This window comes from Trichoderma asperellum, chromosome 4 (assembly GCF_020647865.1).
Source record: "Trichoderma asperellum chromosome 4, complete sequence".
Classification (NCBI taxonomy): Eukaryota; Fungi; Ascomycota; class Sordariomycetes; order Hypocreales; family Hypocreaceae; genus Trichoderma; species Trichoderma asperellum.
In genome coordinates, this window is record NC_089418.1 from 5,399,283 (window position 1) to 5,426,236 (window position 26,954).

The following is a 26,954-nucleotide window of genomic DNA, read 5'->3' on the forward strand; positions in this document are numbered from 1 at the left end:
CTAAAGTATTTTTTTAAATAAAAGTTATTACTATATAATATTCTAGTTTTATACCTAATATAAAATAACTAATTTCTAAAGAATAAATATTTAATATTAGGTTTATATTAATAAAAAAAATATAAAGAGTTTTATAAATAATTTTAGTTATATAGCTAATAACTTTAAATAAAAATCCAATCTAGTTATTATATAAATACTATATTAACAATTAATTATTTAAGCTATATTTAATAAATATAATAAACAGTCTTATATAATAAATTATTTTATAAAGCTTATAATTCTAATTATAATCCTTTTATAATAGCTTACTTTTATAATAGTAATCTATTTAAAATAGCTTACTTTTAAAGCTATAATCCTTCTTTAATTAGCCTATTAATCTATAATATATCTGAAGTATATATTTTATAATTTCAGGTTATAATAAATAGTATTATAATAATAATTATTAATTAAAATTAAAAATACTTTTTAATCTATAAGTATAAAACTATATTAATAACTGGCAATTTAAATTATTTAAATAAGCATAAGAAATAAACTTATATATTTAATTAATTAAATATCTTTAATATACTTAATAATTAAATTTATTAAGTTATATTTAATATACTTAATAATAAATTTTATTAAGTAATATATAATTAATTACTAGGTTATAGTTAATTTATTTATGCTTATTCAATAGGCCTATTATTGCAACCTTAAGTATTGGGTTGTAATATTAACTTTAACTTATACTAATAGTTTTTACTTTAAAGTTAAGGTTAGCTAATAAAAATAATTATTTTAAGTTATATTATTTAACTTTATATAGTTTATATATATTAGTAGTTTACTAGTAATTATTATATTATTATAGTTAAATAACAGGTAAATTAATTAACAGGCTTAAACTATTAAATTATAACTTCCCGGGCTTATAACTATTAAAATAATAAACAGGCCCCGCTCTTACCAAATAAAGTTATTATTTTTATATAAGATTTCTATTCTAATATATACAGGCATTTGAAAGTAATATTATTTAGTTATTTAGGGTAGAATTTTATATGTGGGCAGGCGGATTTACAACTAACCCCCTAGAACAATTCACATAGCATGTCGCGAGTCAGGTCAGTCTAAGACTCAAAATGGCAGCCTGGCCGAGGCTAGGAACATGCACCGCGGCCAACGCTTTTCGACGCCAGCATATTTAACCAATCGCCTGACATTAATAGTCATCCCCCGCTCTTCAGCCCCGCCATTATTTTATCTCAGTAGTCTTTGAATCACATAGCCCCATCCGTGAGGAACGGGCCGTGGCACGCTTCGCAACTATCTTACAATTCAGTCGCCAAAGGTAAGGGCGCACCAATAGTGCTAGTACCCCTTGACTTAAACCTTCTTACAATTCAGTCCAACTCACCTTCACTCCTCCTGCACAACATAACGAACATATCCATAATGGCTCACTCTAGTACCCCGGATCTCGTTCCTGAGCCTGTCTCTAAGCTCCCTGAGCGACCCAAGACTGATGGATCTGCCTTGAACGAGGACGAGCGCTCCGAGATCGCCTTTGTCGACAAATACAGCGCCCCCGATGTCTATATCAACGAGAAGAACGATACTCTATGGTTCCCATGGATCGGCCCTATCGAGTTGAAGCCCATGCGCATGGAGAACAGGACCGGTACCTTCGTTGTCGGGCTACGATCAAAGGTGGCTGCCAGCTTGGGCAAGCACCGACACCGTGGAACCGTTACTGCTATCACCATGTCAGGAGAATGGGGCTATAAGGAGTATGTTGATCCCAATTCTTGTATATTGCGACTTTGCTCATCGGTCTATTTGTAGATACGACTGGGTTGCTCGACCAGGAGACTGGGTATGCGAAAATCCTGGCGTTATTCATACCCTGTCCGTCAAGGACAGCACCGACATTGTGTTTACTGTTACTGGTAGCATTGAATTCCTCAACGATGATGATAGCTTGAAGTTTACACTAGATATATTTAGCTTTGCTAAGCTGTATTACGATCACTGTAAGGAGAAGGGTATCAAGCCGAATGATGCTCTGTGGCATTAAATATATATAATGTATATGTTCACGGCCGGCGGCGGATGAGTGTGATTTGCAAAGGGCCCGGTCCATTCGCGAATACGAACTAATAGCGGTGTGTACCGAAACTAGTCCACTGATTCAGCTTCTACTTCTCTTCTCTATCCATTACTTCCACCAAAATGCCAAGATGGAACCGGCAATTGCCCTCGTTCATCCATTTCCAAATGATGTACGCCATGCATTTCAGTCCTACATATAAAGCCCAGCGTACACCTTCCCATTCCTGTAACCAAGGTAAATTTTCTTAGGTGCAGCATATATTAGAAGGAGCTAACTCCCGAAACTGGTTACCGCTAGATAACGGTTAATGAGTGGTGTAACCAGCATAAAAATGTGGTCGATATACCATTACTGTAAATGCGCTGGAGAGGTTTGACGGCGGCCAGCTTTAAAAGGATAGTTGGGTTTGGCCGGTCCTGCTGCCAAGGGGCGGCTCTACATGAGCGTTCTGGGAACAAATGGCGTGGGCAGGGACCAGGCGGCGCCGGACGGTTTCCAACATTCTTCGCTACAGTTCACTGGTGGAGCGGCTGGCGTATGCAGCACTGCTGGCCTCGTCTCCCGTCAGAAGATCGTCGATGATCGGACCATTCAGGCAGTCGAGCTCCTTGGGTTGGTTTATTGCGTATTCAAGAATCCCCCGCTCTAGTTCAATAGACATTCCCATAACTTCGGCCGCGGCGGCGCTGCTGTATACATCCCTTAATGCCGGCTCTAAGTCTCTACAAAGGGGAGGCTTGTTATTGCTACTGTATTTAATATCAGTTGGGCAGGGGTTTGCCCAGGCTACGACATGGCTTATAATATAGCTAAGCGCCTTCCCATCTGTCTTCCTGATATCAAGAGTTACTTTAAGAGAGACAAAGGGAAGGCAGCAGTCTTTTTAATATACTCTACCAGCTGACTAATCTCAATATTAATTTTTTAAAAGTTTAAAATTATTTTTAACTATAATTAATTTAAATAAAATATATTAATTATATAATAGTTATAAAATATTAAATTATTATATATTATTTATAAATTTTAAATATATTTAATTTACTATTATAGTTAAATAACTAGTAAATTAATAAATAAATATTTTAATATAGTAGGCTTACTTTAATAGTATTTTTCTTAAAAGTAAGTTACTTTCCTAGGTTATAATTAGCTATTAGTTCTAAGATTTTACTAGAGTTATATATTTTAAAAGTTTTATATAGTTTGTTTATAACAACTATAATTTTTAAATTAAAGATAATTACCATAAGACAAGGAGCAAAATAATATTTTAATTATGCCCTTGCTGTTTTTATTCTTTCTTTTTTCTATTTCTCTACTACAAGGCTTTTATACTAGCCTATTACTCCATTAACCAAAAAGTTCTATTACAACCCAACTCTTATGGTCGCAACTATGGGCCTACCGGGTAGGCATCGTCGGATTAACTTAGGCCCGGCGCACCAATCAGCGATGGGTCGACATAAATTATGTTTGATCTATCTTGACGCATACTTGGGATTGATGAGAATTAACATTGATTTATTATAATCTAGAGATACTAACTGAATATATAAGTTTACTTCTTATGCTTATTTAGATAACTTAAATAGCCAGTTGTTAATATAGTTTTATACCTATAGATTAAAAAGTACTTTTAATCCCTACTGGTGACTATTATTGTAATATTATTGCCTATAGGTTTTTTAATTTATCTGCTAATATAAACCTAAAGAGCTTATTTTAGGTTTGTCCTTTGGGAATTTACCTTATATTAACTATTTAGTATATAGTTTGTTATATGTTAATAACTTTTATTTAGATAGTTACTAGACCTATAGGCAATAATAAAAATATAGCAGGCAATGGTTAGCAAGGAACTACTTATATAGATGAGGAAACTTATAAATAATATCTATCTCTTACTGCAGAATAAGCTGTAATTAATTTACTCCTTACATAAATTAAAAAGCTGGAGGATTAACTAAAGAATAAGAAAAAGGAAAAAGGAGAAATCCTTAGGCCTAAGCGACTTAATGACTTTAATAGAGATACTTTAAAGATAAATAAATTCTTTACTGAATTAGATACTTATTTTAGCTATTTCTTAACTAATTTAGGAGACAATAAAGACCAAGTCTTTTTTACAGCCAACTGCCTTATGGAAACTGCTGCTAAATGGTTTAGGCCTATTTTAATGGACTATAATGCTATAAAGGAAGAACCCACTAAAATGAAGATTTAAATAAGTAAGATTTTTAATAATTATAAAACCTTTAAAGATTAATTAAAAAAATCCTTTAGAACTATAAATGAAGAATGGGAAGTAGAAAGAGAACTTAGGTTTCTATAATAAAAAGGAGCCTTATTTAAGCATACTACTACCTTCTTACGCCTGCTTACTAAAGTAAACTAGACTAAGGAAATAAAGAAAGAAGTTTATTATAATAGCATTAAGTCTGAAGTTAAAGATAAGTTATTTAAGGAAAATTAAAGTAAAATTGGATTTATTAAATATACTTAGAAGGCTATTAATATTAATAACTATAACTTTAAGAGAAGTTAAGAATGTAAACTAGAAAAATATAGCTATTAATTAACCTCTTAATAGAAATCTTAATATTATATAAACTAAGGCAAGAAATGAAAAAAATATATTATAAAAGATAATAGAACCTAACTAGGATAAATGGACTTTAATATTATTAAAGCAATTAAGTTTAAAGGAAAATGCTATTTTTATAGTAAACTAGGCTACAAGGAGGTATACTGCTATTTTAAAAAGAAGCAGGAAGGAAATGGAAAAAGCCCTGAATGGAATAATAAGGCTGATAAAGTTTAAATAGATACTATTATAGAACTACCTTACAATAGCCTTAGTTAAACTGCCTGTTATAATAACGTATGCTTTATATACAGAAGTAATAAGGATAGATTAAGATACTACCTAAAGAAGCTAGGAAAAATAAAATCTTGGAAGGAAGTTAGAATTAATACTTTAACCTCTTATAAGCCACTTAGTAATAAAAACTTAGATTTTAGTATAGAATTAATCTGCAGATACTGTAGATTTATTAATATTATTTATAAGTATAATAGAAAATAAGCAGTAATGTAGAAGGAAAACTATAACTGCAATAATTGCTACTTATGAAACCTTAACTATAAATGCTAAGGATGCCCTAACTGTAGATCTATAGAAGGATATTAATATAGTTGCGAAGGTAAATGGCGATGAAATATAGAAGCTATATGTGAACTTTTTGAAGAAGAAGATAGATTAGCTAAGGAGTACTTTAAAGAATAGGAACAGGAACTCCTGGATGAAGAAACTAGCGAAAATAAAATTGTCTATGATAAAACCAGAAGAATTTATAAGTATAGCTTTTATAAAATTAATAAAAAACACTAATAGTAGATTAATACCTTTCTAGATACACACCCCTTTGTAAAATATAAAGTTACCTTTGAAAATGTATATGACAGCGATGATACTAATAATAATAAATGTTATTAATGTGGCTTTCAGGAACTATAATATAATGAAACTTGCCTAAAGTTTAATAGAAAAATGTATAAATGCCTATAATGCTATTTATGGAATATAAACTACTACTGCAAAAAACCATAAAGGTTAAATAGATTAGTCCTATTTTATATATATTAATGTAACCTCTGTTATTCTTAGGACTTTAATTATGACTGTAAAAGATGCAATATCTATAAATTATTAAATAAGGAATATAACTGCATATATGTTTTAAGAGTATGGGTAGAAGAAGAAGAAAAATAAAAAAAAAGATAATAATATCTTAAGGAATACTTACTATAAAAGATAAGTGTGGAATAAGCATAAGAGTAAATAAAGGCTATTAAACTAGACCTCAGGAATGCCTATACCTGCGTTTTAATTTATAATATCTTTAATGCTTTTAATAAAGATTGCAGAAAATATTACTGAAAGGAATGTAATAATATATACTGCTAAATATATATGCTTAATAAATTAGTAGATTGGCAGAGTAAATAACTAAAGAGAGTTAAAGTATAAAATTACTTAATAAACTACTTTCTAGACTGCAATATATAATACTGTAGAAAATACTGCAAGAAGAAACACTAGTTTTATTAAATAACTTAGAAACTCTTATAAAGAAACTATAACTTTAATAACTACTTAAATCAAGGACAAGGGAATAAAACCTTAATTAAGAAATATTATTGAATAATTAAAGAATAAAATAATTAAATTAAATGCTAATAATGTAAGAAATATTGATTTAAGATGTAATAAGAAAGCCCTTTAGATATAATTACCATTGACTTAATTAGAACATTAAAAAAGAAGCTGGTAATTAATGGATATTTAAACCAGCAACTAGTTAAGATTTATGTAGATAGTGGTTTAGATTATAACTTAATCGCTGATAGCTTAGTAGACTGGCTTGGAATACTATGCATTATTAAAAAGACACTATTAGTTATCTTTAGCATTATAAGTATAAATATAGAAATAACTATCACCCATAAGATTAATTATCTCCCTATAATAATTATTAATTAAACTAAAGATATTAAGTTTAATATACTAAACTTAAGAGACTGCAATATTTTACTAAGACATCTATAGTTAGAAAAATATAACCCTATAATTAACTGGAAAATAAAAGAAATAACTTGGGAAGAAGACATCTCCCTGAAGTTATAACTAGGCCAGGAAGGGGGCAAGGAAAGCAAAGACATGCTTATAGACCTATAACCAAAACCTCCTGCATAATTAAAGAAAAAGAAATAAAATAAGAAAGATAAGGCTAAGAAAATGGAAATATAAAAGAAAGTTAGATTTAACCTTAAAAAATCATCGGTATTACTATAATATAACAATTAGCAACAAAAAGCAAAAATCATATAAATTAATAGAATTATTGCTAGATATTATATAGAACTAGTTAAACTTAATACTGTATTAGTAAAAGCAAAAGAATAAGCTAAAGTTAATGAAAAGGAGCCTTTAGCTAAAATACTATAATAATATTAGAAGTATAAGAAATTATACTAGTAAGTACTTAAGGAAGGACTATTACCTTATTTAAAATAGGATTATAAGATTGTACTTAAGGATGGAACTTTGCTAAAACTCTATAAGATTTATAATCTTAATAAGATAGAGCTTAAAATGCTTAAAGAATGGCTATAAATATAATTAGATAAAGGATATATTAGAGTGTTAAATTCTCCAGCAGGGTACTTTATTATCTTTATATTAAAAAAGAACAGAAAGCTTTATTTAGTTATTAACTATTAATAGCTTAATGAAATAACTATTAAAGATAAAACACCTTTATTATTAATTACTAAGATTAGAGAAAGATTATAAGGCATAAACTGGTTTACAGCCCTGGATCTTACAGGAGCCTATAAATTTATAAGAATAAAGGAAAGATATAAATAGATAACTGCCTTTAAAATAAAATATAGATTATTTAAATATTTAGTTATGCTATAAGGACTTATAAATGCATTAGTATTATTTTAAAAGAGAATTAACTTTATTCTTAAGGAATACTTAAATGACTTTATAGTTGTATATATTAATAATATCTTAATCTTCTTAAAAACATTAGAAGAACATAAGGAATATGTCTATAAGGTATTATAGAAACTGTAAGATGCTAAGCTCTTTATTAACCCTAATAAATATTAATTTTATATATAATGAGTTAAGTTCTTTAGATATATTATTATACTAGAGGAAGTTTAAATAAATTTAACTAAAGTTGCTGCTATCTAAGACTGGGAACTCCTAGAAACCTATAAAGGATTATAAAGTTTCTTAGGACTTGCTAATTATTATTAAAGATTTATCTAAGGATATAGCAAAATTGCAAAACCCCTAACTAACGCTATTTAACTTAAGGAAGATAAAAAGGGCAAGAAGAAATAAAAAAATAGAAAACTATCCTGGATTAATAAAATAAAATTAGCATTTTAAAAGCTTAAGGATGCTATTATAAGTAAACTAATACTTATTATATATAACTTAAGTAAGTCTGTTAAAATAGAAACAGATGCTTTTAACTTTGCTTTAAGAGGAACCTTAAGATAATAAAATAAAGATAGAAGACTTAAGCCAGTAGCTTTCTTCTTCAGAAAACTATATGGTTTAGAGCTAAGATATTCTATTTATAATAAAGAATTCTTAGTAATTATTAAAGTATTTAAGGAATGGCAATACTATTGCTTAAGAAATAAGCATAAGATTAAGGTCTATACTAACTATTAAAATATATTTTACTTTATAATTATGCAATGACTCTCTATATAATAAACTTATTATTTTAAGTTTTTAATAGACTTTAATTATAAGATTATCTACTGTAAAGGAATAGAGAATGGAAGAGCTGATGCTTTAAGTCGAAAAGAAGAACATTTTAAAGAAATTCCTAAATTTAAAGCATAAATCCTGTACAAGAATAACTAAGGGAATTATAAATAAATTAAAATTAATACTTTATTTATTATAGAAGAATATAATCCTATTTTTAATAAAATTAAGGATTAAATTAAGGACTGGCAACTAGAATAGTTCCTTAAGGAAGTAACTATAATTAATGGACTCTTAAGATGGGGTGAATAAATCTGGGTACTAGAGGAATTGTAGATAGAAGTAATTTAAGATGTTTATTATAGTATAATTGCAGCAGTATATTGAGGTATATGAACTACCTATAATTATATATTATGTTATTACTGTTTTAAAGGACTTAAATAAAAAGTTAAAGAGGTTATTAAGAAATGTAATATATATAAGAAAATAAAGGATAAACGATATTGGCTATATAGGAAATTACAACCTATTTCAGTTCTTAAATGGAATTGGCATATTGTTATATTTAACTATATTACTGATTTACTAGGGTTAAAAGAACCGTTAACTAATATAGTCTATAACAGCATTTTTATGGTAGTAGACAAACTCTTTAAGCAAGCCTACTTTTTACTACATAAGAAGTCCTATACTATAAAAAATTTAATATATTTTTATATATAATATATTTTTATAGAATATAGACTATTAGCAGAAATTATATTAAATAGAGGAAATACTTTTGCTTTTAAGTTCTAGCAAGAGCTTATAGCTAAATTTAAAATTTATTATAAGCTAAGCATTATATACTACTTATAAATAGATAGCTAAATAAAAAGAATAAATTAGGTTATTAAGGCATACTTATGATGCTACATTAACCTTATATAAGATAATTAGGTAGAAAAACTCTCTGCAGTATAAAATTAATATAATAGCTTTATTTTAAAATCTATAGGAGTTATACTGTTCTACGCTAATTATAGATTTACACTAGAAGCCTATAGACTACCTTGCGATAATTTAAATACAGAAAATACTTAAATTTTAGCTAAAGATATAATTTAATTATAGGAAGAACTTAAGGAATAACTTAAGTTTATTTAAGATTACATAAAGCAATAAGCAGACTGTATAAGGATTAGAGGACTAACCCTTTAGAAGGGAGACATGGCTTACTTACTACAGCACTTATGCAATAAGAAGTTGCTAAATATTAAAATAAATTAATTAAGTAATAAACTGGATTTTAGAAAACTTAGATTATTTAAAATTTTAAAGAAAATTAAAGAAGTTAACTATAAGTTAGACCTACCTAATAATATAAAGTTAAAAACAGCTGTTTTTTATATTTTATTACTAGAAAAAGCATTAGTGGATGAAGAAACAGGCGAACTAATTATAGATAAAATTATTGTCTAAGATAAAGAAAAGGAATATAAAATTAATAAAATAACTTATATGTAAATAAATAAAGAAATAGGTAAATGAAAATACCTTGTAAGATGGAAAGGGTATAACTTATTTAAAGACTTATGGGTTTTTAAAAAAGAACTTAAGAGGAATGCTTAGGCAATCCTGCGGGGATATCACCAGTCTCTAAGGATGGAAATAGCAATGGGTTTAAATTAAATGCAGATTAATTAATGACATTAATGGACTAGAACAGGCCGGTGGAATTAGGCGCTGCTAAGGCAGCTTAATAAGCGACCTCTATAGCTTCCTTCTCCTTGCGCTCGATGCGCTTCAATTCCTTTAAATTATTAATACTATGGGAAACAGCTTATGCTACTTTCTTTTTCTAATCTTTATGCTGCTTATAAAAATAAGCAATCTTGGCTATTAAGCGCATTGCCTCTTCTTCAGCAGCCTTAACTTTATTATTTAACTAATCCTAACGATGGGAAATTTATAATAATTGCTAAGCAGTAAGAAAAGCCTTATAATAAAATCTATAATTTTTTATATATTTAGAACAGCGACTTAAATCTTTTGCTGAGGCAAGGCATTGAGTACCTTTTTTTTTATATAAGTAATAAGGCTTTATTTTAGTAGGATGAGAGAGAATAGATGTAGTAAGTGCTATACTTTTGTTAACTTTCTTTTGCTTTTGAGAATTAGGAACTTTTGATTTCTGGATATGGTAAGATATAATAAACACTGGAAGAAGAATATAGAGAAGGAAAATAATTCATTAAGAAGGATGTGGGTACTTATATATTAAATAATTAAGTCTTGGGGATAAGATTAATAGAGGGGGAGTATTGTGTTATGACTTAACTCTTATGGTTGTAACTATGGGCCTACTGGATAGGCATCGTTAGATTAACTTAGGCCCGGCGCACCAATCAGCAATGGGTCGATATAAATTATGTTCGATCTATCTTGACGCACACTTGAGATTGATGAGAATTAACATTAATCTATTACGATCCAGAGATATTAACTGGATATATAAGTTTACTTCTTATGCTTATTTAAATAACTTAAATAGTCAGTTGTTAACATAGTTTTATACCTATAGATTGAAAAGCACTTTTAATCCCTACTGGTGACTATTATTGTAATATTATTGCCTATAGGTTTTCTAACCCATCCGCCAACATAAACCCGAAGAGCTTATTCTAGGTTTATCCCTTGGGAATCTACCCTATACTAACTATCTAGTGTACGGTTTGTCACAAGTTCTTGTTATATATTTAACCACATATCTGTTTCATAAGGGAAGTAGATATAGCAATATCGCCAGAGCTGCAGGTAGAGATAACACATGAAACAACAGGCCCTTGGATTTTCGAAATTTGATTGCACAAGCAACCATAGTTATTAGCAGAACAACCAACTGTAGGTGCAGCTTTATTAAGGCATGATTGCTAGATAATTGTAATATATTTAGTCTATGTTATTACAAGTAATATAGGAGACTGACTTACAGCGCATTGAGGTATGCTAGCTATATTAGCAGCAACACCTGTGGCAAAAAGAAGAAATAAGTTTGCTTTCATTGTATTTTTGAAAACAGGAAGGGCGTTAAGTTTGCGTTCGAAACCCTTATCTGGTAATTGAAGAGAAATTGAATATGGGATTTACATTGGACAAAAGCTTGTATTTATAGCAAATTGCAATTGGAAGAGTATTATAAAGTACTCCCTTTTAATTATAATATGAATCAGTCCATGTGGACAAATAATTTTAATCTTGAGACTAGTAACTCTGATATTATAATAGTAAGGCTATTGGGCAGATACATGTCTCAGTTCAATTGTATTTTATAATTTAATTAAGACATTTTAATTAAAACAAATTAACCAAGTAGAACTTAATAACTTAGCAATGTAAGACAATAATGGATTGTAAGTTATATTGCTTAAAGTTGTTTTGAAACATATTGCTCTATGTCTGCAATAGTTAGACAATTACTGTATTATATTCAACCGAAGTATTTATGAATCTCAGTTTATTTATTAGAATATATATTACCCTGAATAATTTCAAATATAGCAGCAATTCAGCGCCTGCTATTAATATTACAGTAATAGTATATCTTCTATTTCAGAAAACTCCAGGGCATAAAACCTATTGCTTAGCCATGCTAAAAATCCAAGTCAGCCTGAAGAACATTCTTATCTTTGCTTTTTAATTAATTTACATAGGTTAATGTTTAGCAGTAATAATATTAATAAATCTGTAAAGGTAATGTATAGAATTCGAGTAAGTTAGGGTTTTATAATATTTTGCTTATATACTATAACTGTAAGCCTCGGCTCCTCTATAAGTAACATTTGAGTATGTTAATTGGTATATAATTGATTTAGGGATTATTACAAGATATATTGCGTTACCAGCTCGAAGTGTTATAGTTGGCTGGTTAAGTAAATCCTGACTAATTTTTAGCTAAAAGCCATGTGTGATAACACAGAGGTGGCTATAGTGTACTTATCCTTATTTTGGAAATTCCAAAGTGGATTCGGGATCCCTATTCTGCTGTAGTGTCTGTGTCACACGGTACCTATTTGAGTATGCATTAAATTCTACCATTCATATCTCAGTTTATGTTGAAACCCACCCTAGGTAAATACATGGATGATTTAATTACTCCTGTGTGTAAACATCAGACGGGTTTTCTTGAGTGTTAATGTAACAGTATAACCCATCCGAAGTTTTGGCTCCCTATTGCTATCTGTTTCTAAAACCATGTCAAAAAATATCCAGAATGATTTCTTTATACAAGTTATATCAATCTTACCATTCATGCAAGATTCGATGCTGTCGAATTGTTGCATCAAACGTACTAGCCAAATGGATGTAGTAAGTCGACCGATACGTGCTGTGCGTTGAATTAGCCAAGAATTAAAAGACCAAGATTAATTTCCTTGACTCAGCAGATAAACTCACAACCTGGGCAAGTGGAGGGGCCATAGGCAAATGGAAGAAACGTTTTTGAATTCTCTTCGTTCCACCTCTCTGGTACAAAATTGTTAGAATCCGGGCCCCATACGTCCTGACGCCTGTGGAGGTGCGTATACGAGGCGATTATCTGTTGACCTTTGCGCACTATCACAGGCTGCGAGTGATTGGGACCTCCTCCGGCGGGCAGAGTACAGTCCCGTAATGCAATTCTCGTAGTCAACGACACGACAGGATGAAGTCGTAGTGCCTCGTTGATAATCCACTGTAAATACTGGCACTGAAGTAGTGCTTGTTCTGTAATGCTCTCAGTAGAAGGGAATGTACTGCGCACAATTCTTCGAAGCTTGTCCTGAGCGGCTTGATTTTGGGCAAGTAGAGCTAAGCCGATTTGCATACTCCCAAGTGTTCCTTGAGTTGCTGCTGCGTAAAAATTGAATAGCTGATCTGACGTAATGGTTTCCTGTTGAAAGTGATTTGCGAAGGTAGAACCTAGACTATGGGTGGCTTGATCTTTATTTTGTAATCCAACCATTCCGGCCATTGATAGAAATAGTTTGCGAGTTATCTGTTTCTTTTTGGCAATAGATGGAAAAAGAAGAGAAACAATATAAGGAGGCATGAACACGGTCATCCCAAGGCCAGACAACAATGGCCTAAAAAAAGATATAAAATGAGATATAAATGCGGGTCGAGCATCGGAATTTCCAACCAATTCGAGCTCCTTTTCTTCACCTAAGGCCATGTAGTTGATAAAGTGTATAACAATCTGATTGCTTAACTCAGTTATCTCAATCTCCTTCTTTTTCGAAACTGGAAAAGACTCGTTGCAGATATCAGCAAGAGATTGAATGATAAGATGATCTATTTTGGCCGAGAGGTCTTTTATATTCTTCGCAATGTAGCCGACTACCAACCTGTGCATGTCGAAGTGCCGGTCATTGCTAAAGGGGTGCCAGTTGATCTCTGACAATCCTCGTTGTCGCATTTCAGTAGTATCAAAATAACCATGTCGATTTGTTAGAAGCTCCTTTATGTTGAGAGGATTTGAGGTGAATAGTATCTCCTTATTCAGATACCTGGTTGCAAATGTGTCTCCGTACATGTCGTGCCGAGAGGGTAGTGTTGTTATTGGAAACAGTTGTTTTGGGTTAAATAACGCAGAGAGGTCCCTCCAGCCAAAGATTCCATGAGAGGGAGTTAATTTCGGGGCCACAGCACCATGAAGCTTACTTTCGGCATATTTGAAGGAATTTTCGGCATATATGGCATTAAAAAATGATTTTGCTAGCAGAAGTGCGGTTGCAAGACCAAAAATGAGTTGGAGAGTGGACCACTCCTGTAAAGTAAAGATATCTTGAAGCATGGTTCTTTCTATTTTTTTTGGCAGTGTCTTTGAAGAATACCACGCCGGCAATAGGTCAACCATTACAAGAGGTTATTCTTACAGAACACGTTAGATGACAGTTTTATAATATATGTAAGGACAAGACATTGCGAACTAAGGTAAGCAAACGCTGATGAAATCCATTCCCCTATAGATGCCGAATTCTCTCCAGCCCCTGAGCTGGGAGGCGAGGAGTGAAACATTGATGAGGTTGGGCTCTATGCGATGTTTGATTCACAGAATTTTGTCCTATTCAAACGCAAAACAGGGGACCGCAGTGACTCAGATAAATAAAAACTGAGAGACAGGTAATTTCGATAATTTTTCAGTATAATAAATAGATCAGGTTTGTTAGATATCTTCCTGATGCATACTCTGTACTACTTATGCTTACATTGAGCCCTTAGAACATGCTGTTTGCGTGTTGAATTTGCTGCCCTTGAATTATATTGTAATAGTGCGTATGTAAAGCCGTGGTTAGCTTATTCTGGATGCGTGCGGCAGGCTCAAAAAACATCATGCTATAGACCATTAAAATAATAAGATATGTACGAAAGACCTTACATGTAACTCGTGTGAGACTAGTAAAGAATAGTTTCCGCAGTCTCATTAGACAAGAATCGAAAGAAGGGCCGATATTCCAATCCAACTTGATGCATCCCTCCCCTGTCCCGAGATCCCCCAAAGTGGAGAGAAAAAGGAACAGATAGGTTACTCCCTGAGAAGGGAGGACGAACTGTTTGGCAAGTAGAGTGGGGTCTTGCCAATCTTAGAAAGGACTAGTGTTTTCAGCGAGATTGATACCCGTAATTTCTGTGTAATGTATTGCCATTCGTGTTTCACAATCATTTCCATCATTCATGACGCTCATTCAGACCGTGGTCCCGTGCATCAACCTTACCATTGATCTAAAAACTGTCGTCTCCTTAACGTATTTAAATATATTAGAAGATTGCAATGGTGTTGTTGAAACTATCGAGCCGAATTACATACCCTCATAAATCGAGAGCAAACTTGCATTCGTATCCGGAGTCCTAACCAACCTCATATCTCTTGTCAATCGTCATGTACCGAGACGCATTTCAGATTCTTTGTCCCATCGGGACAACGTCAGTTGTGATTTCTTTCTACGAGTTAACTTGTAATTCATTTTTACGAAAATGCCTTTCCCAAATCCTTGCAGTAGCTATCACGACTTGGTTTACTTTTACGGCAGCTTGGTCTAATCCGTCTCTGGCCTTCCTTGCCGGATTTTGGTCATCATGGAACCTTATATGGCTGTGGCATTGGATTTTTGCTCGCGACCCGCGTTCAGTTTGGCGTGTGATGTATACAAATGGAACCGAGACCAAGGAACATTTTCCAAATACGATTGGCTTCAAAAGATGGATGTGGGCGTTGGACCTCTCTCTAAACTATCGTGGCGTGGGATGGAGTTTTTATGTTCCTCGGGATCGACTTCAAAAGGGGAAGCCTAAAATTCACATCGAACCCCCAAGCGGCATTGCAAAATACAACATAGGCTTCGCGATACAGAGGTTTTCTAAAGGCATAATTCTCTTGCACCTATGGCGCATTCTTTCCTATAACTTAGAACATGTTTTTAATGTCGCTTGGCCAACAAATCAGACGCATAGTTCCGGGAAGCTACTGGTTGGATTCACCGGTCTAGCATTAGTTGTGCACGCAATGGTTGTAGCCGGCGGTTTAGAGTTACACTATGGCATCATAGCGATGATTAGGGGACTCGCACACAGTAAAGCACCTCCTGTATGGCCAGCTCTTTTTGGAAATTTCTACGACCTTGGGCTCTTTGATATCGCAAGTAAGCCAATATCCGATTACATATCCATAATTTCGACTTATCTTTGGATGTAACTAACCGCTGAGTAAATTGAAAGGGTTCTGGGGCGTTTTCTGGCATGATCTGCTAAGATTTGGGCTTAAAAGTTCTTCAGATTACTTGACAGCATACTGGTTTGGCAAGACTCAATTCATGCTGTCGATATTATTGTCGTTTTCCCTCTCGGCGGTGGTGCATTTCTCAGCAATCTGGTTGAGTACAAGAAGCGTACCGAGGGCTTTGCAAGCTGCCACTATCCTAACAATGCAACCGGTGGGTATAATGATACAAAAATTGCTGAAGAGGGCGCTGCAGCAATACTCTCTACAAATATCTCAAGTATGGTCTATTGGATTTGGACTTCTGTTGTTATCCTGGACTTTCGAACTCAATTCGTTATTTCCAGTCGTCCTATAATGTCTAGTCGATTCGCTCAATGCAAGCTGAAACTGATATCAACCTATAACAGATAAATACAGAATTACAGATAGATTCATTTAAAAATCAATTCTATGTACTAGAAGGAAGGGATCAGCTACGCAAATTGCATACATAAACATGGTATTGGAATGGGAAAAGACTTGATCGACCATGTTCGCCAAATATACAACTATCGTTAAATTCCCAAGACTAAGAATAACCCTGTCACCAAAAGCAACTTTTCCGGGGCTGTGTGTGGCGCAGCGGTCAACCACACTGGTGACCTAGAGAGAAGGTCGTAGGTCCGAGTCCTACCATCCTCGCTGAAATTAACCCGCAAAAACAAGCTTCTGCTTGTGACGACATAACGCTTGAAGGCTCTCTCTCAGCCTTTCAGCAGGTAGCTATTACAGCTAAAAACTACTTAGGTTTTTTCCCCTTCTTGAGGGTTTTTTTCTCTTTATATTAGCTTGCTAATATAAAAATTTTATATTTTCCTTTATCATAAGAAACGTAGCGAACAGGGGTCAACGCCTCCGGCTATTAGTTGATAAGCTTGCTGTCTAGCTAGGCCTGTCTCGAAGGAACAAGATCACATGGAGGTGATTAAGACGGAAACTGGCTCCTACCGACCTATTGCCCATTATAGGACGTGTGTATTTAGTTAACTAGATACTTATGGTCGTTAATATTTAAACAAACAAACAAACAAACAAACTTTTCCAAACATGATTAATTAATATGAAAAAAAGAAAAATAAAAATTTCTTTCATCGGGTGCTATCGCGCAATATAGGACAAAATTCTTAAGTATTCTCAGGCTATAGGAGTTTAGCTATGCATGTCAGCGCTGAAGATGGAGAGATAGATAGTTCTTTAGAAAGCTTGGAAAAGTGGATGGTACATTGGGCAAGGAAGCTGCTATAGCAGGAAAGTTTCTGGTTGACATTGAACTAAAAAGGGCAAAGATACTAAGCTAAAATAACCCCAAAATCTTTATGTGACTGCACAGAGGTCGGCCCATGGCCCATATAATCAGAACCCCTTTGTGAAATTTTAGTGAAGCACCTTGCTTTTCAATTTCAGAATCATCCATGATGCCAATCGATAACCTAAAATAATAGCCATTATAACACCTACTTTGCTCCTCAATTGTCTTGCTTGGTTGAAACCGTACTCATGTAATATCCCGCTGCCAGCAATCTGGCAGTCCTTTGCTAATGGAGAGTCATATAAACAACGACAATTTTCGTCACAGCTGTAAATCGCATTGCTGAATTGATTGACCATTAATCCTTCGAACGAGTACGCAAGAAAGTCCCAATAATGAAGCCCATACTTGTAAAATGCGTTTAATTTTGAGATTGGGATAAAAAACCCTTGGGCACACAGTAGCAGACTGTTGAGAAACGAAGCCATACCTATCGTGAAGATAAAGTTGGGAAATATGGAAATTACAAATACCACAAGAGCTTCGGCAGCCAGTGTTGTAAGAAAAATCCACATAACCCATGTGAAAAAGGCGGTAGCCGAGGATGCCAAGTTGGATAACCAATAACAGGTGATTGAAAATACAAAACTTAGGAAAATATTATATAATATACCGACGATAAAGTTCGAAAGCAGGAATTCGGTAACGCCATATAGATCGTTGCGAAAGTCCACTATGTATTGTGCGTGATCCTCGAGGAACGCAGGTGCAGAAATAATTGCCGACAGTGACATGAAGCATGGTATAAAGTAGAGCTCCGTGGTTAGGGTCTGAATCGAGTCTTGGTGGTGATCGAGGCGTAGCCATACTGTGCCGGTTAATATAGCAAAGCCAATGGCAAATCCGAGCCGAATTGCACAGGCCATTGGATCTCGATAGGACTTGATGAAGCTCCGATGCAATAGCGTAACTATTTTATCGAGCTTGCTAGGTCTCAGCCCCATCTGTATATTCAGATTTTCATCTTCGAGATCATGGCGTTCAATTATGGCGTGGAGGTTTTTAGCGCTAGTAGACTTTTGCCATAAGCACTGAAGCTCATCAAGCTTTTGGATTGCAGCGGCTTTATCTCGAGAGAAGTCAATATTCACGAGCTCCAAGATAAAATCAGCAGGGTTAACTCGGTGAGGGATTTCAATGCCAATATCACTATAATACTGAATTACATTGGCCACAGCACCAAAAAAGTGAGGTTTCCCGGCTGAAAGCAATAGGAGCTTATTGAAAATGTTGAAAGTTGAGGTAGCAGGCTGGTGGATAGAGCAGATAATAATCATGTTATTCTGCTGCGCCAATTTTTTCAAATAATAAATTACTTCATAACTGGCGGCAGAGTCAAGGCCCGAAGTAGGTTCGTCGAGGAATAGAATTTTGGGCAATGCTATAAGCTGCCTTGCCACCATTAAGCGTCTCTTTTGGCCATCTGAAATCCCCTGCCGCATCGGTGTGCCAATTATTGTAGCTTCCTGGTTAACAAGGCCAAGTGATTCAATATGAGTCTTGATTTGAGTTAGGCGGTCATCTGCGGTTAATCTAGTACATTGGTTAGTTTATAAGTCCTGTAATACTCACACAAGTATGTGCAAGATAATCGATGTCACCACTCACCCTGAACAAGCAAGTCTTGAGGTAAACCATAGGGTCTCGGATACAGTAAGAGATCCAGTGAGCGCTTCTTCTTGTTCAACAAAACGGCTAATTTGACGAAAATTGCACCGTGACATGGGATTTCCATTGACAAGGATATTACCCTCAACCTTCATCCCTCTACTGGGTCTTCGGGCTAGGACGTTCAACAAGGTTGTTTTCCCGCCGCCTGAAGGTCCCATCAATGCACAGAGCTCTCCTGTTGGTGCGGCGATTAGCCAATTTCCAAAACCCATTTTAACCATGTAATGGATTCCACTTACCAGCTTCTACAATTCCTTCAACATTTTGGAGAATGGTTCTTGTTTGTCCAAGCTTGCGATCGCTGACCGTGACTGTAACACCTTGCCAGCTGATGTTGCGAACAGTGGTATTCAAGAACTGTTTGGAAGTAGGGGACTGCCGCTCGATATCCATGCTTTGTGGCTGGTTTTAGAGGCTCAGATGGATTAGCAGTTGTGCAATATCGTTATGCTGCTGTTGATGAATTTGATTTCAAATATTCTAGAAAAAATAGCAATAACATGCTCGAATGCTTTAGTGACATAGAAATAGCGCTTAAATTATCAGCGAGGCCTATTCAATATGGTTCTTCATGTCATTTAAGGGGTGCTGCTTCTTCATGTGGAACATATATGTAATCGTGCAACATCCCCCCGGTTTCTTTAAATTTGATGCGCCCTCGGCTGTTGTATTGCAACCAAGCTTTCAGACATGTTCCGAGTATAAATGAGGTGTCTAAGAGAATCCTGACACCTGACTCAGACAATGTCAAAAGACTGTATTATAAATGGGGCAGGAAATCGTCAGCCACTTTACAAAAGCCAAATAGCCTTGCCTTAATCTTGGCAACTTTAATAGACCCTTTACTAATTATTCACAAGATATCTTTTCATAGTACAAAATAGTACATTCAAAATCGACAATGGAACAGGTTTAATAACAAAAAGCTTCAGGCCCATATTATAGGATTTTAGATTCTAGATTGTTTGCCCCTTATAATGCCACAGTTAAGCATGGCATCTTCAGTATGGCTGTTGTTAATCTAAGTACTTCATAAAATTAATCTGAGTATGTTTGAGACACATTTCAGAACTATCAAAATGGCTTAGCGTAGAATGGAAATTCGGTCCATGTTAAGAATCAGCTTCGGGTTATTTCAGGCAGCTAAAACCGATCGGGTGTTTCAATTCCGACAAAAGGAATTAAATAGATGGAAGCATAGAATCGCATTAAAAACATGCAATTAGGGGAAGTTAAGATTAGATTGTCAAAGTGAATTTCTCGGGGCACTTTATAAATACAAGCCACCATTCAAAATATTCAGTCTGGCATTTTAGTGTTCTATCATATCATTATTGTTCTTACCAAACTTTGAATCGTGTTATAGTACTTATTATCCAAGCTGAAATGACCAAAGAAGTCATGCATGATGTCCTTGACAGTTGGACTGTGGATGAGGAAAACATGTTAAAAGAGTCATGGAATTATCTGCTTCAACTTTCTGGAGACGACAGCAAGCAGGAGCTCAACAAGGGCTTGTGGGACTTCATGGCGGCTGATCATCCTGATGTTACTATTATTCGCTTTCTCCGTGCCAAGAGATGGGACAAGAAAATGGCCATGGCCATGCTCATATCAACCATCCAGTGGCGCAAGGGGCAAGAAATCAACGGCATTGTCCAAATAGGCGAAAACGTTGGATTAAAATCCTGTCCTTCCGCGGATGAGAAAGATTTTATGATGCATCATCGGTCTGGCAAGAGTTACATCCGCGGGATAGATAGAGATGGCCGTCCGATTTATATTATCAGGGCTAGACTGCACAATCCCAGCTCGCAATCGACCAGGTCAATGGAGATGTTCGTTTTACATACCATTGAAAATCTCAGAATCATGCTAAAAGCACCGAACGATACGTCTTGTTTTATTTTTGATCTCACTGGATTTGGCGTCCGAAATATAGATTTGCACATCATTAAATTCTTTATTGATGTTTTTGAATCTAAATACCCTGGGATTTTGGGGGTAGTGCTTATCCACAACGCGCCATTCATCTTCTGGAGTATGCTCCTACTTTCTTTCTGGCTTTTCTTGTCTAATACGTACGCAGGTATCTGGAAAGCTATTAAAGCATGGTTAGGCCCGGGAATCGCGTCAAAAATACACTTTACAAACAGCTATAACGATCTTATACGTTTTATCTCGCCAGAGAACCTGCAAACGTACTACGGTGGTATGGACAGTTGGGAGTATACTTATATTGAACCAGTACCAAGAATGGATAATCGACTACAGCCAGACGACAGCGCCGAGCTCAATAGAGAGAGAAGCCAGCTCATTCACCAGTTCGAAGCGCTGACCGACGAGTGGATACGACTAGATCCTGGTTCGGCTGCAACAATTGAAATAGCAAGACAAAGATATGATTTAGTAAAAAGATTGCATCAAAACTACTGGAAACTAGACCACTACACCAGAGCAACAACATATTACCATCGAACAGGTGTGATTGGCGTGACTGGTGAGGTGGATTTCAGCGCGGCAAAATAGAGAAGACGGCTAGTTGAATGTGTTGCCTTGCATCATAAGTAGATAGCAACTCTAGCCCTATTTAAAGCTACCTATCCTAGACTTCTCTAAACAAACCAATCGACAAAGGACTGCTTGGCCATAGACCAACATCAATCCAAAACCACAGCTTACATCAGTCTCACACAATACAATCTTCGCCTACAAGCCACTACAAATGGCGAAAAGTATGAATTATAACGTCGGGAAATTGGCGGCCATTAGGACTGTAGCTTTCTAGTTTTCATCCAGCCACGCCTCAAGTTTTGGCTCGATTGGATCTCGCCAATTAGATCTTGGCTTGATGTCCATTACTGAAATAAGAAAAAAGTGTAAGGGCCGAAATGAATGAATGAATGTACTTAGTGTACGATTCGCCCAAGACTAACACAGACTCAGGCAAGCCACGTATATCAGGCATATTAACTAAGCGCTGATCCTAGGTAGAGATCCACTGAGGTTGTGCTTAAAGAAATTACATAATGCATAAGAAGCTGTTATACGTCGATACTTATCGCCAGAGGCAAGCTTTTAGAGGACGGGTTCCAAAAGTCTATTTTTTTTTCCAAGGTTGCGGTGAACAGACTTCTTTGCCTACACTGTTCTATCTATAAAATATTTATATAACAACGCTTTGTGATTCAAGAAATGCAATTCCTAAGACCAGAACTTAGTACAGCATCTTGGCGTACCTGCCTACATAAATCAAGCCTATTGTTTTTCTATCATTTGGGACATTAATTTCCATCGTCAGAATTAGCGCTGGATTCGGAGCCGATTTCCGCTGGGCCCATAATATGTCAATCAACAAAGAAATAAGACTTATTTCGGTAAGAATTATATAGAGAAAGTATGTCTTACAATAGAATTATTGTAAGACCTAAAACTGAATCTAGTATTCCTATTTTGCATAGTTTCAGTAAAGATCAAGACAAGTCTTGTAGTCTCGGCGTAATTACACCCCAATGTAAAGTTCTAAGACAGCTTCTTACTATTTGAATCTGGAGTAATAGAAATCCAGGTTCGAAAATTTCTAACTCAGACATATAAAGGGGATCCAACTTAACTTTAAAGGGAGTTAATACCTTGTCCTACTATGATTATTTGAAATCAAGATAGCACTTAAACATGCTAGCCGGGTTGAGTATAGACCTGAGCCTCTGGGGGGCAGTGACATATTAATACCCCACAACCTTTCAAAAGCACCAAATTAACTTAAGACATGAGTGCCCATCGTCCAATTTGCAGTATTTGATATAGATCCACAATTAATTTATATTTCTGCTGTTAATCAGCGCTTACCTTAAAACCTACCATCTTCCTGGCATGAATTTGTTTTGTTACCTTGCTTAAGAACAGTTACATGCAACCTTCATACCTAACCTTTCCTTACAGTTCTATTGATAATATCTATTATTACTCTTCCAGACCTAACGCCTGCCTATCATGGCTTTGATTGAATACACAAGTCTTGTAACGCTAGATCGGCCGTTTGGTATTCACTGGTGGTCAATACTAAATAAGGCCTTCACTATTATTGTAGGATCACCGGCAACCGATTTCGAGTTTATACCACACAAAACTACATTATCCACTATTAAAGAATCATCTACCCTGATTGCGCTTTACATTGCAGTCATTGTTGGTGGCCAGGAGCTTATGCGGAATCGGCCAGCCTTTAAACTGAAATCAGCGTTCTTGCTCCACAATTTGTTCTTGACCATCGCCAGTCTAGTTCTACTGGTGCTCTTTCTAGAGCAGATAGTGCCGACTGTTGCTCGTCATGGATTTTTTTATTCTATCTGCCGCGTTGACGGTGGTTGGACTCAACGTCTCGAGGTTATTTACTATGTAAGTATGAAACAGCCAAATGAGTTTAGATCCGCTACTAATTTTGACTAAATAGCTAACCTATCTCTCAAAATATATTGAACTTTTGGATACTTGTTTCTTAATGTTAAAGAAAAAACCACTAAGTGAGTTATGGGAATCTTGTGCCGAAATAATATTCTTACACCCAATAGCTTTCTTACATTGTTACCACCACGCTGCAACTGCAATATTCACTCTCATGGGTATGAAGAGCGCTACTCCAGTCAGCTGGGTAGTCGCTAGTCTTAATCTTGCCGTGCATATTATAATGTACTGGTATTATTTCCAAAGTGCTCGTGGCATACGCGTTTGGTGGAAAGAATGGATTACTAGACTCCAGATCCTTCAATTTATTATTGACCTCGGTACTTGCCAAAGCTTACTCTCTTATTGTAACTGGCTAACTAGACACCTAGGTTTTGTCGTTTTTGTCAGCTACTCTTATTACACTGCCCTCTACTTGCCTTGGATGCCTAGAGTTGGCAGTTGTGTTGCTGATAGTCAAATTGCTATAGCTGCATTTACGATCCTAACATCCTACCTTGTTCTTTTTACATTGTTTTATAAAGCTACATATAAAACAAATGGAAAATCTTACATGCGGTATAAGTCTTTAGAACAAAAGAAAAAGGTTACTTTACCTTTATGCACTATAATAGATTAGTCAAGCAGGTTGCTTTATTAACAAGCCGGGAATGTATAACATTCTAGTTTATACTATCTATACAATCAGGGTTGCAATAGCAGTTAGTAGCTTTTTGGTTTTTATTTTGTTTAAACAAAACTATTTGTTTTTTGTTAATTAAAAAAACTATTTTGTTTTATTTAGTTAATAAAATAAAAAAAATTGGTTTTTATTTTATTCTTAGTAATTAATTTATAACCTTGTATATAGTAGGTATAGGGTAGGTTTTTAATTTATGAACTAAACAATTGGTTTATATTAGTAAAAAAATATATATAAGATTTTTTAACTAGTTTTACTTATATAGCTTATAGTCTTTAAATAAAAGTTTAATTTAGTTATTTTATAATTTTATAAATAAATATATTAAAATCTTTTAAATTATATATTTAAAAATAGGATTATATAAGGAATACCCTAATCCTAAGGTATAAAATAAAATATAAAATGCTAAACTATATTAATATATATTTTAACAATATTTAATTTTCCTTTATTTTCAATCCCTTTGATCTTTCTTATTATATTGTAACTAATAGTAAACAACCCAGGGTCCTTGTCCCCAAGGTTCGTGTATGCACTGACATCTTTATTATCTATTTTTTTTTTATCGTTATGGAAGAGTCAGTCCACAATCAACTTCGCATTCCCAAACGCAACAGGCCAGTTGCAAGCTTCGACGTGACGAGTCTTCCCAACGACAACTACGAGGACAGCGCTGTCCCCAGCACGACTATGAGCGGAGCCTATTCCAATGACTCTGACTTGAAGCACATATCCGATGAGCCAATTGAAGAGAGCCAGGGATGCTTCAAGGCTAAGGCCACTCTGAATCTAGAGAATCTACCAGCCGAGCTGAGAACTCAACTCCTCCTGAGCATGCCAGATCTGCCAACCCTGCGCGCGCTCATCCATGCTTCTCCCACAATCCACGCCCAGTATAGATACGACCGCGATAATGTGCTCTGGACTTGTCTAGAGCGCGAACTAAGTGGCTTCTTCATCGACGCCTACGCCAATCTGATGTCTCGGATGTGCGAGCTAGGGTCCCTGCGCACTGACGAGAAGATCACTAATTTTCTTGACACCTACCGGGGCTGGCTCTCCGGCGCAAGTCCGCTCCCAGATTTCCAGTCAATCGACTCTAGTCACATACATTGGATGGCGACGTACCACATATCGGTTGCTTGTCCTTTAGCTCGAATGTATAGCAGTTGGGCTCTCGAAAACATCAAGAAAACAATTTCATCGCCAGTCGCTCGAAATGGAACAGAAGCGCTACCAATCGCACAAGATAGTAGGGGCGTCAGCTTGAGCAGAAGCGAGGAAATCCGCATTTTCCGGGCTCTCCATCGGTATGAGACCTACCATCACCTCTTTGGCAGGAACAAGGGCAGACGCCACGGCGGATTCCGCCATCATGAAATCAATGAGATTTTCTTTTCTCAGTTCGAACCATGGGAGGCTGAGGCAGTCGGTTGCGTCGATATATTTATCAGACAGAAGTATAAAGTCATTTTCAGTGACGTGAAGGAAGATCTGCATCCTCAGAATGCGACTTCTAAACATCGAGGATCACGAAAAGCTTGTCTCCAAGATGCAGCGGTGCCTTACACATGACCAAAATTTAGATGCACCAGTGAGAACAGCTATCGGGTTAGCAGCGCAAAGTGACAGGCGCGAGATGTCAACCAGATTCCCTGACAAAAGAGACGAGGCTGAGCAAAGGCAGGACCCGATCCGATTCACAGGCGACACGGTGCCGCCTAACAGCCCGCCCTTAGCTTGGGTTCTCCTATGGGGTGGAAAGTATGCAAACATCTACGGAGAATACGTGCCAGAGCCGCTCAGGCGATGGGGCTACGTCATATGGGACAAAATTCGCTGGGATGGCATGGATGCAAAAGAGCTTATTGCGAGACAATGGGAAATGGAACCGGAGCTGGTTGAGGAGATTAAGATAGACCTCGGTTGGAGTCCTTTAAAAAGCCAAAGTGCGACTATAGAGTATGAGTGATAGCTGAGTACTAGAATAAGACATTAAATATAATATATATAATATTGTAAATTATTTCACGGCTAGTATTTTATAGCATGTAAGACTTTTAATAGCTTTAATATTATTATTTAGCCCAGTTATAATATAGACACCCGATTTATTATTACAGATTGCCAATATTGCTTTACAGTTTACTAAAATCTATTTTACTCTGCTTTAGTACTCAGGAATATAATTATAACAGAGCCCCTGTAACAGAGTTACAGGGCCTGTAAGACAAAGCCTTATAAGCTGCTGTAAAGGGAATACTAGCATAGGTTACTAGTGTAAGAATATAAGGGTATAGGGTAGCAATTTAATGATTTGGTTTAGAAGGTTATAATTGCAACTATCTTATAAAAGTTCTAATACAAATCAACCTGGAAATCCTTTTCCTTTTATCTTTATTTTTTGCTTATTAATAAAGAATGTAATAAAAAGTTTAATAGTATTAGAAAGCTTAAAATCAGGGCTTTCTACTAGTATAACTTATTTTTTCTAATTCCTTTTAGTTAATAAGTTATTAAATAGTCTTTATATAAGGTTTCAGGTGCATTCCTATTATTAGACCGGCGGGCGGCCTTCCGAGGCCTTCCAGGGCCTTCTAGGATCCCTGTTACCTTCCTTTACAGACT

The 26,954-nt window shown here is 35.1% G+C and overlaps 9 protein-coding genes across 9 annotated transcripts; 6 read left to right on the forward strand and 3 right to left on the reverse strand.

The window, feature by feature from the left end:
• Positions 1–1,284: 1,284 nt before the first annotated feature.
• TrAFT101_008160 (uncharacterized protein) lies at positions 1,285–2,205 on the forward strand. Its single transcript, XM_024901573.2, has 3 exons — positions 1,285–1,348; positions 1,405–1,787; positions 1,843–2,205. The coding sequence occupies exons 2-3, from the start codon at positions 1,453–1,455 to the stop codon at positions 2,072–2,074; spliced, it is 567 nt and encodes a 188-aa protein (XP_024754467.1). The 5' UTR covers positions 1,285–1,348; positions 1,405–1,452; the 3' UTR covers positions 2,075–2,205.
• A 413-nt stretch (positions 2,206–2,618) lies between these two features.
• TrAFT101_008161 (uncharacterized protein) lies at positions 2,619–2,777 on the reverse strand (the record flags this gene model as incomplete). The annotated part of the gene is made up of 1 exon (XM_066128252.1): positions 2,619–2,777. The coding sequence occupies one exon, from the start codon at positions 2,775–2,777 to the stop codon at positions 2,619–2,621; it is 159 nt and encodes a 52-aa protein (XP_065984369.1).
• A 9,397-nt stretch (positions 2,778–12,174) lies between these two features.
• Positions 12,175–14,344, reverse strand: TrAFT101_008162 (uncharacterized protein). The gene is made up of 4 exons (XM_024909188.2): positions 12,855–14,344; positions 12,706–12,786; positions 12,526–12,645; positions 12,175–12,468 (listed from the first exon to the last, which is right to left on the reverse strand). Exons 1-3 carry the CDS (start codon positions 14,293–14,295, stop codon positions 12,548–12,550), a joined length of 1,620 nt encoding a protein of 539 aa, XP_024754465.2. The 5' UTR covers positions 14,296–14,344; the 3' UTR covers positions 12,175–12,468; positions 12,526–12,547.
• Positions 14,345–15,161: 817 nt separating this feature from the next.
• TrAFT101_008163 (uncharacterized protein) lies at positions 15,162–16,912 on the forward strand. Its single transcript, XM_024910439.2, has 2 exons — positions 15,162–16,078; positions 16,155–16,912. The coding sequence occupies exons 1-2, from the start codon at positions 15,319–15,321 to the stop codon at positions 16,511–16,513; spliced, it is 1,119 nt and encodes a 372-aa protein (XP_024754464.1). The 5' UTR covers positions 15,162–15,318; the 3' UTR covers positions 16,514–16,912.
• A 388-nt stretch (positions 16,913–17,300) lies between these two features.
• Positions 17,301–19,753, reverse strand: TrAFT101_008164 (uncharacterized protein). Its single transcript, XM_024901572.2, has 3 exons — positions 19,417–19,753; positions 19,115–19,352; positions 17,301–19,039 (listed from the first exon to the last, which is right to left on the reverse strand). The coding sequence occupies exons 1-3, from the start codon at positions 19,568–19,570 to the stop codon at positions 17,572–17,574; spliced, it is 1,860 nt and encodes a 619-aa protein (XP_024754463.1). The 5' UTR covers positions 19,571–19,753; the 3' UTR covers positions 17,301–17,571.
• A 714-nt stretch (positions 19,754–20,467) lies between these two features.
• Positions 20,468–21,887, forward strand: TrAFT101_008165 (uncharacterized protein). The gene is made up of 2 exons (XM_024901574.2): positions 20,468–21,218; positions 21,267–21,887. The coding sequence occupies exons 1-2, from the start codon at positions 20,564–20,566 to the stop codon at positions 21,704–21,706; spliced, it is 1,095 nt and encodes a 364-aa protein (XP_024754462.2). The 5' UTR covers positions 20,468–20,563; the 3' UTR covers positions 21,707–21,887.
• A 1,118-nt stretch (positions 21,888–23,005) lies between these two features.
• Positions 23,006–24,351, forward strand: TrAFT101_008166 (uncharacterized protein). Its single transcript, XM_024902205.2, has 4 exons — positions 23,006–23,575; positions 23,631–23,700; positions 23,749–23,961; positions 24,013–24,351. Exons 1-4 carry the CDS (start codon positions 23,171–23,173, stop codon positions 24,258–24,260), a joined length of 936 nt encoding a protein of 311 aa, XP_024754461.1. The 5' UTR covers positions 23,006–23,170; the 3' UTR covers positions 24,261–24,351.
• A 545-nt stretch (positions 24,352–24,896) lies between these two features.
• TrAFT101_008167 (uncharacterized protein) lies at positions 24,897–25,901 on the forward strand (the record flags this gene model as incomplete). Its single annotated transcript, XM_066128253.1, has 1 exon — positions 24,897–25,901. The coding sequence occupies one exon, from the start codon at positions 24,897–24,899 to the stop codon at positions 25,899–25,901; it is 1,005 nt and encodes a 334-aa protein (XP_065984370.1).
• Positions 25,902–25,965: 64 nt separating this feature from the next.
• TrAFT101_008168 (uncharacterized protein) lies at positions 25,966–26,298 on the forward strand (the record flags this gene model as incomplete). Its single annotated transcript, XM_066128254.1, has 1 exon — positions 25,966–26,298. One exon carries the CDS (start codon positions 25,966–25,968, stop codon positions 26,296–26,298), a length of 333 nt encoding a protein of 110 aa, XP_065984371.1.
• Between the last annotated feature and the right edge of the window lie 656 nt (positions 26,299–26,954).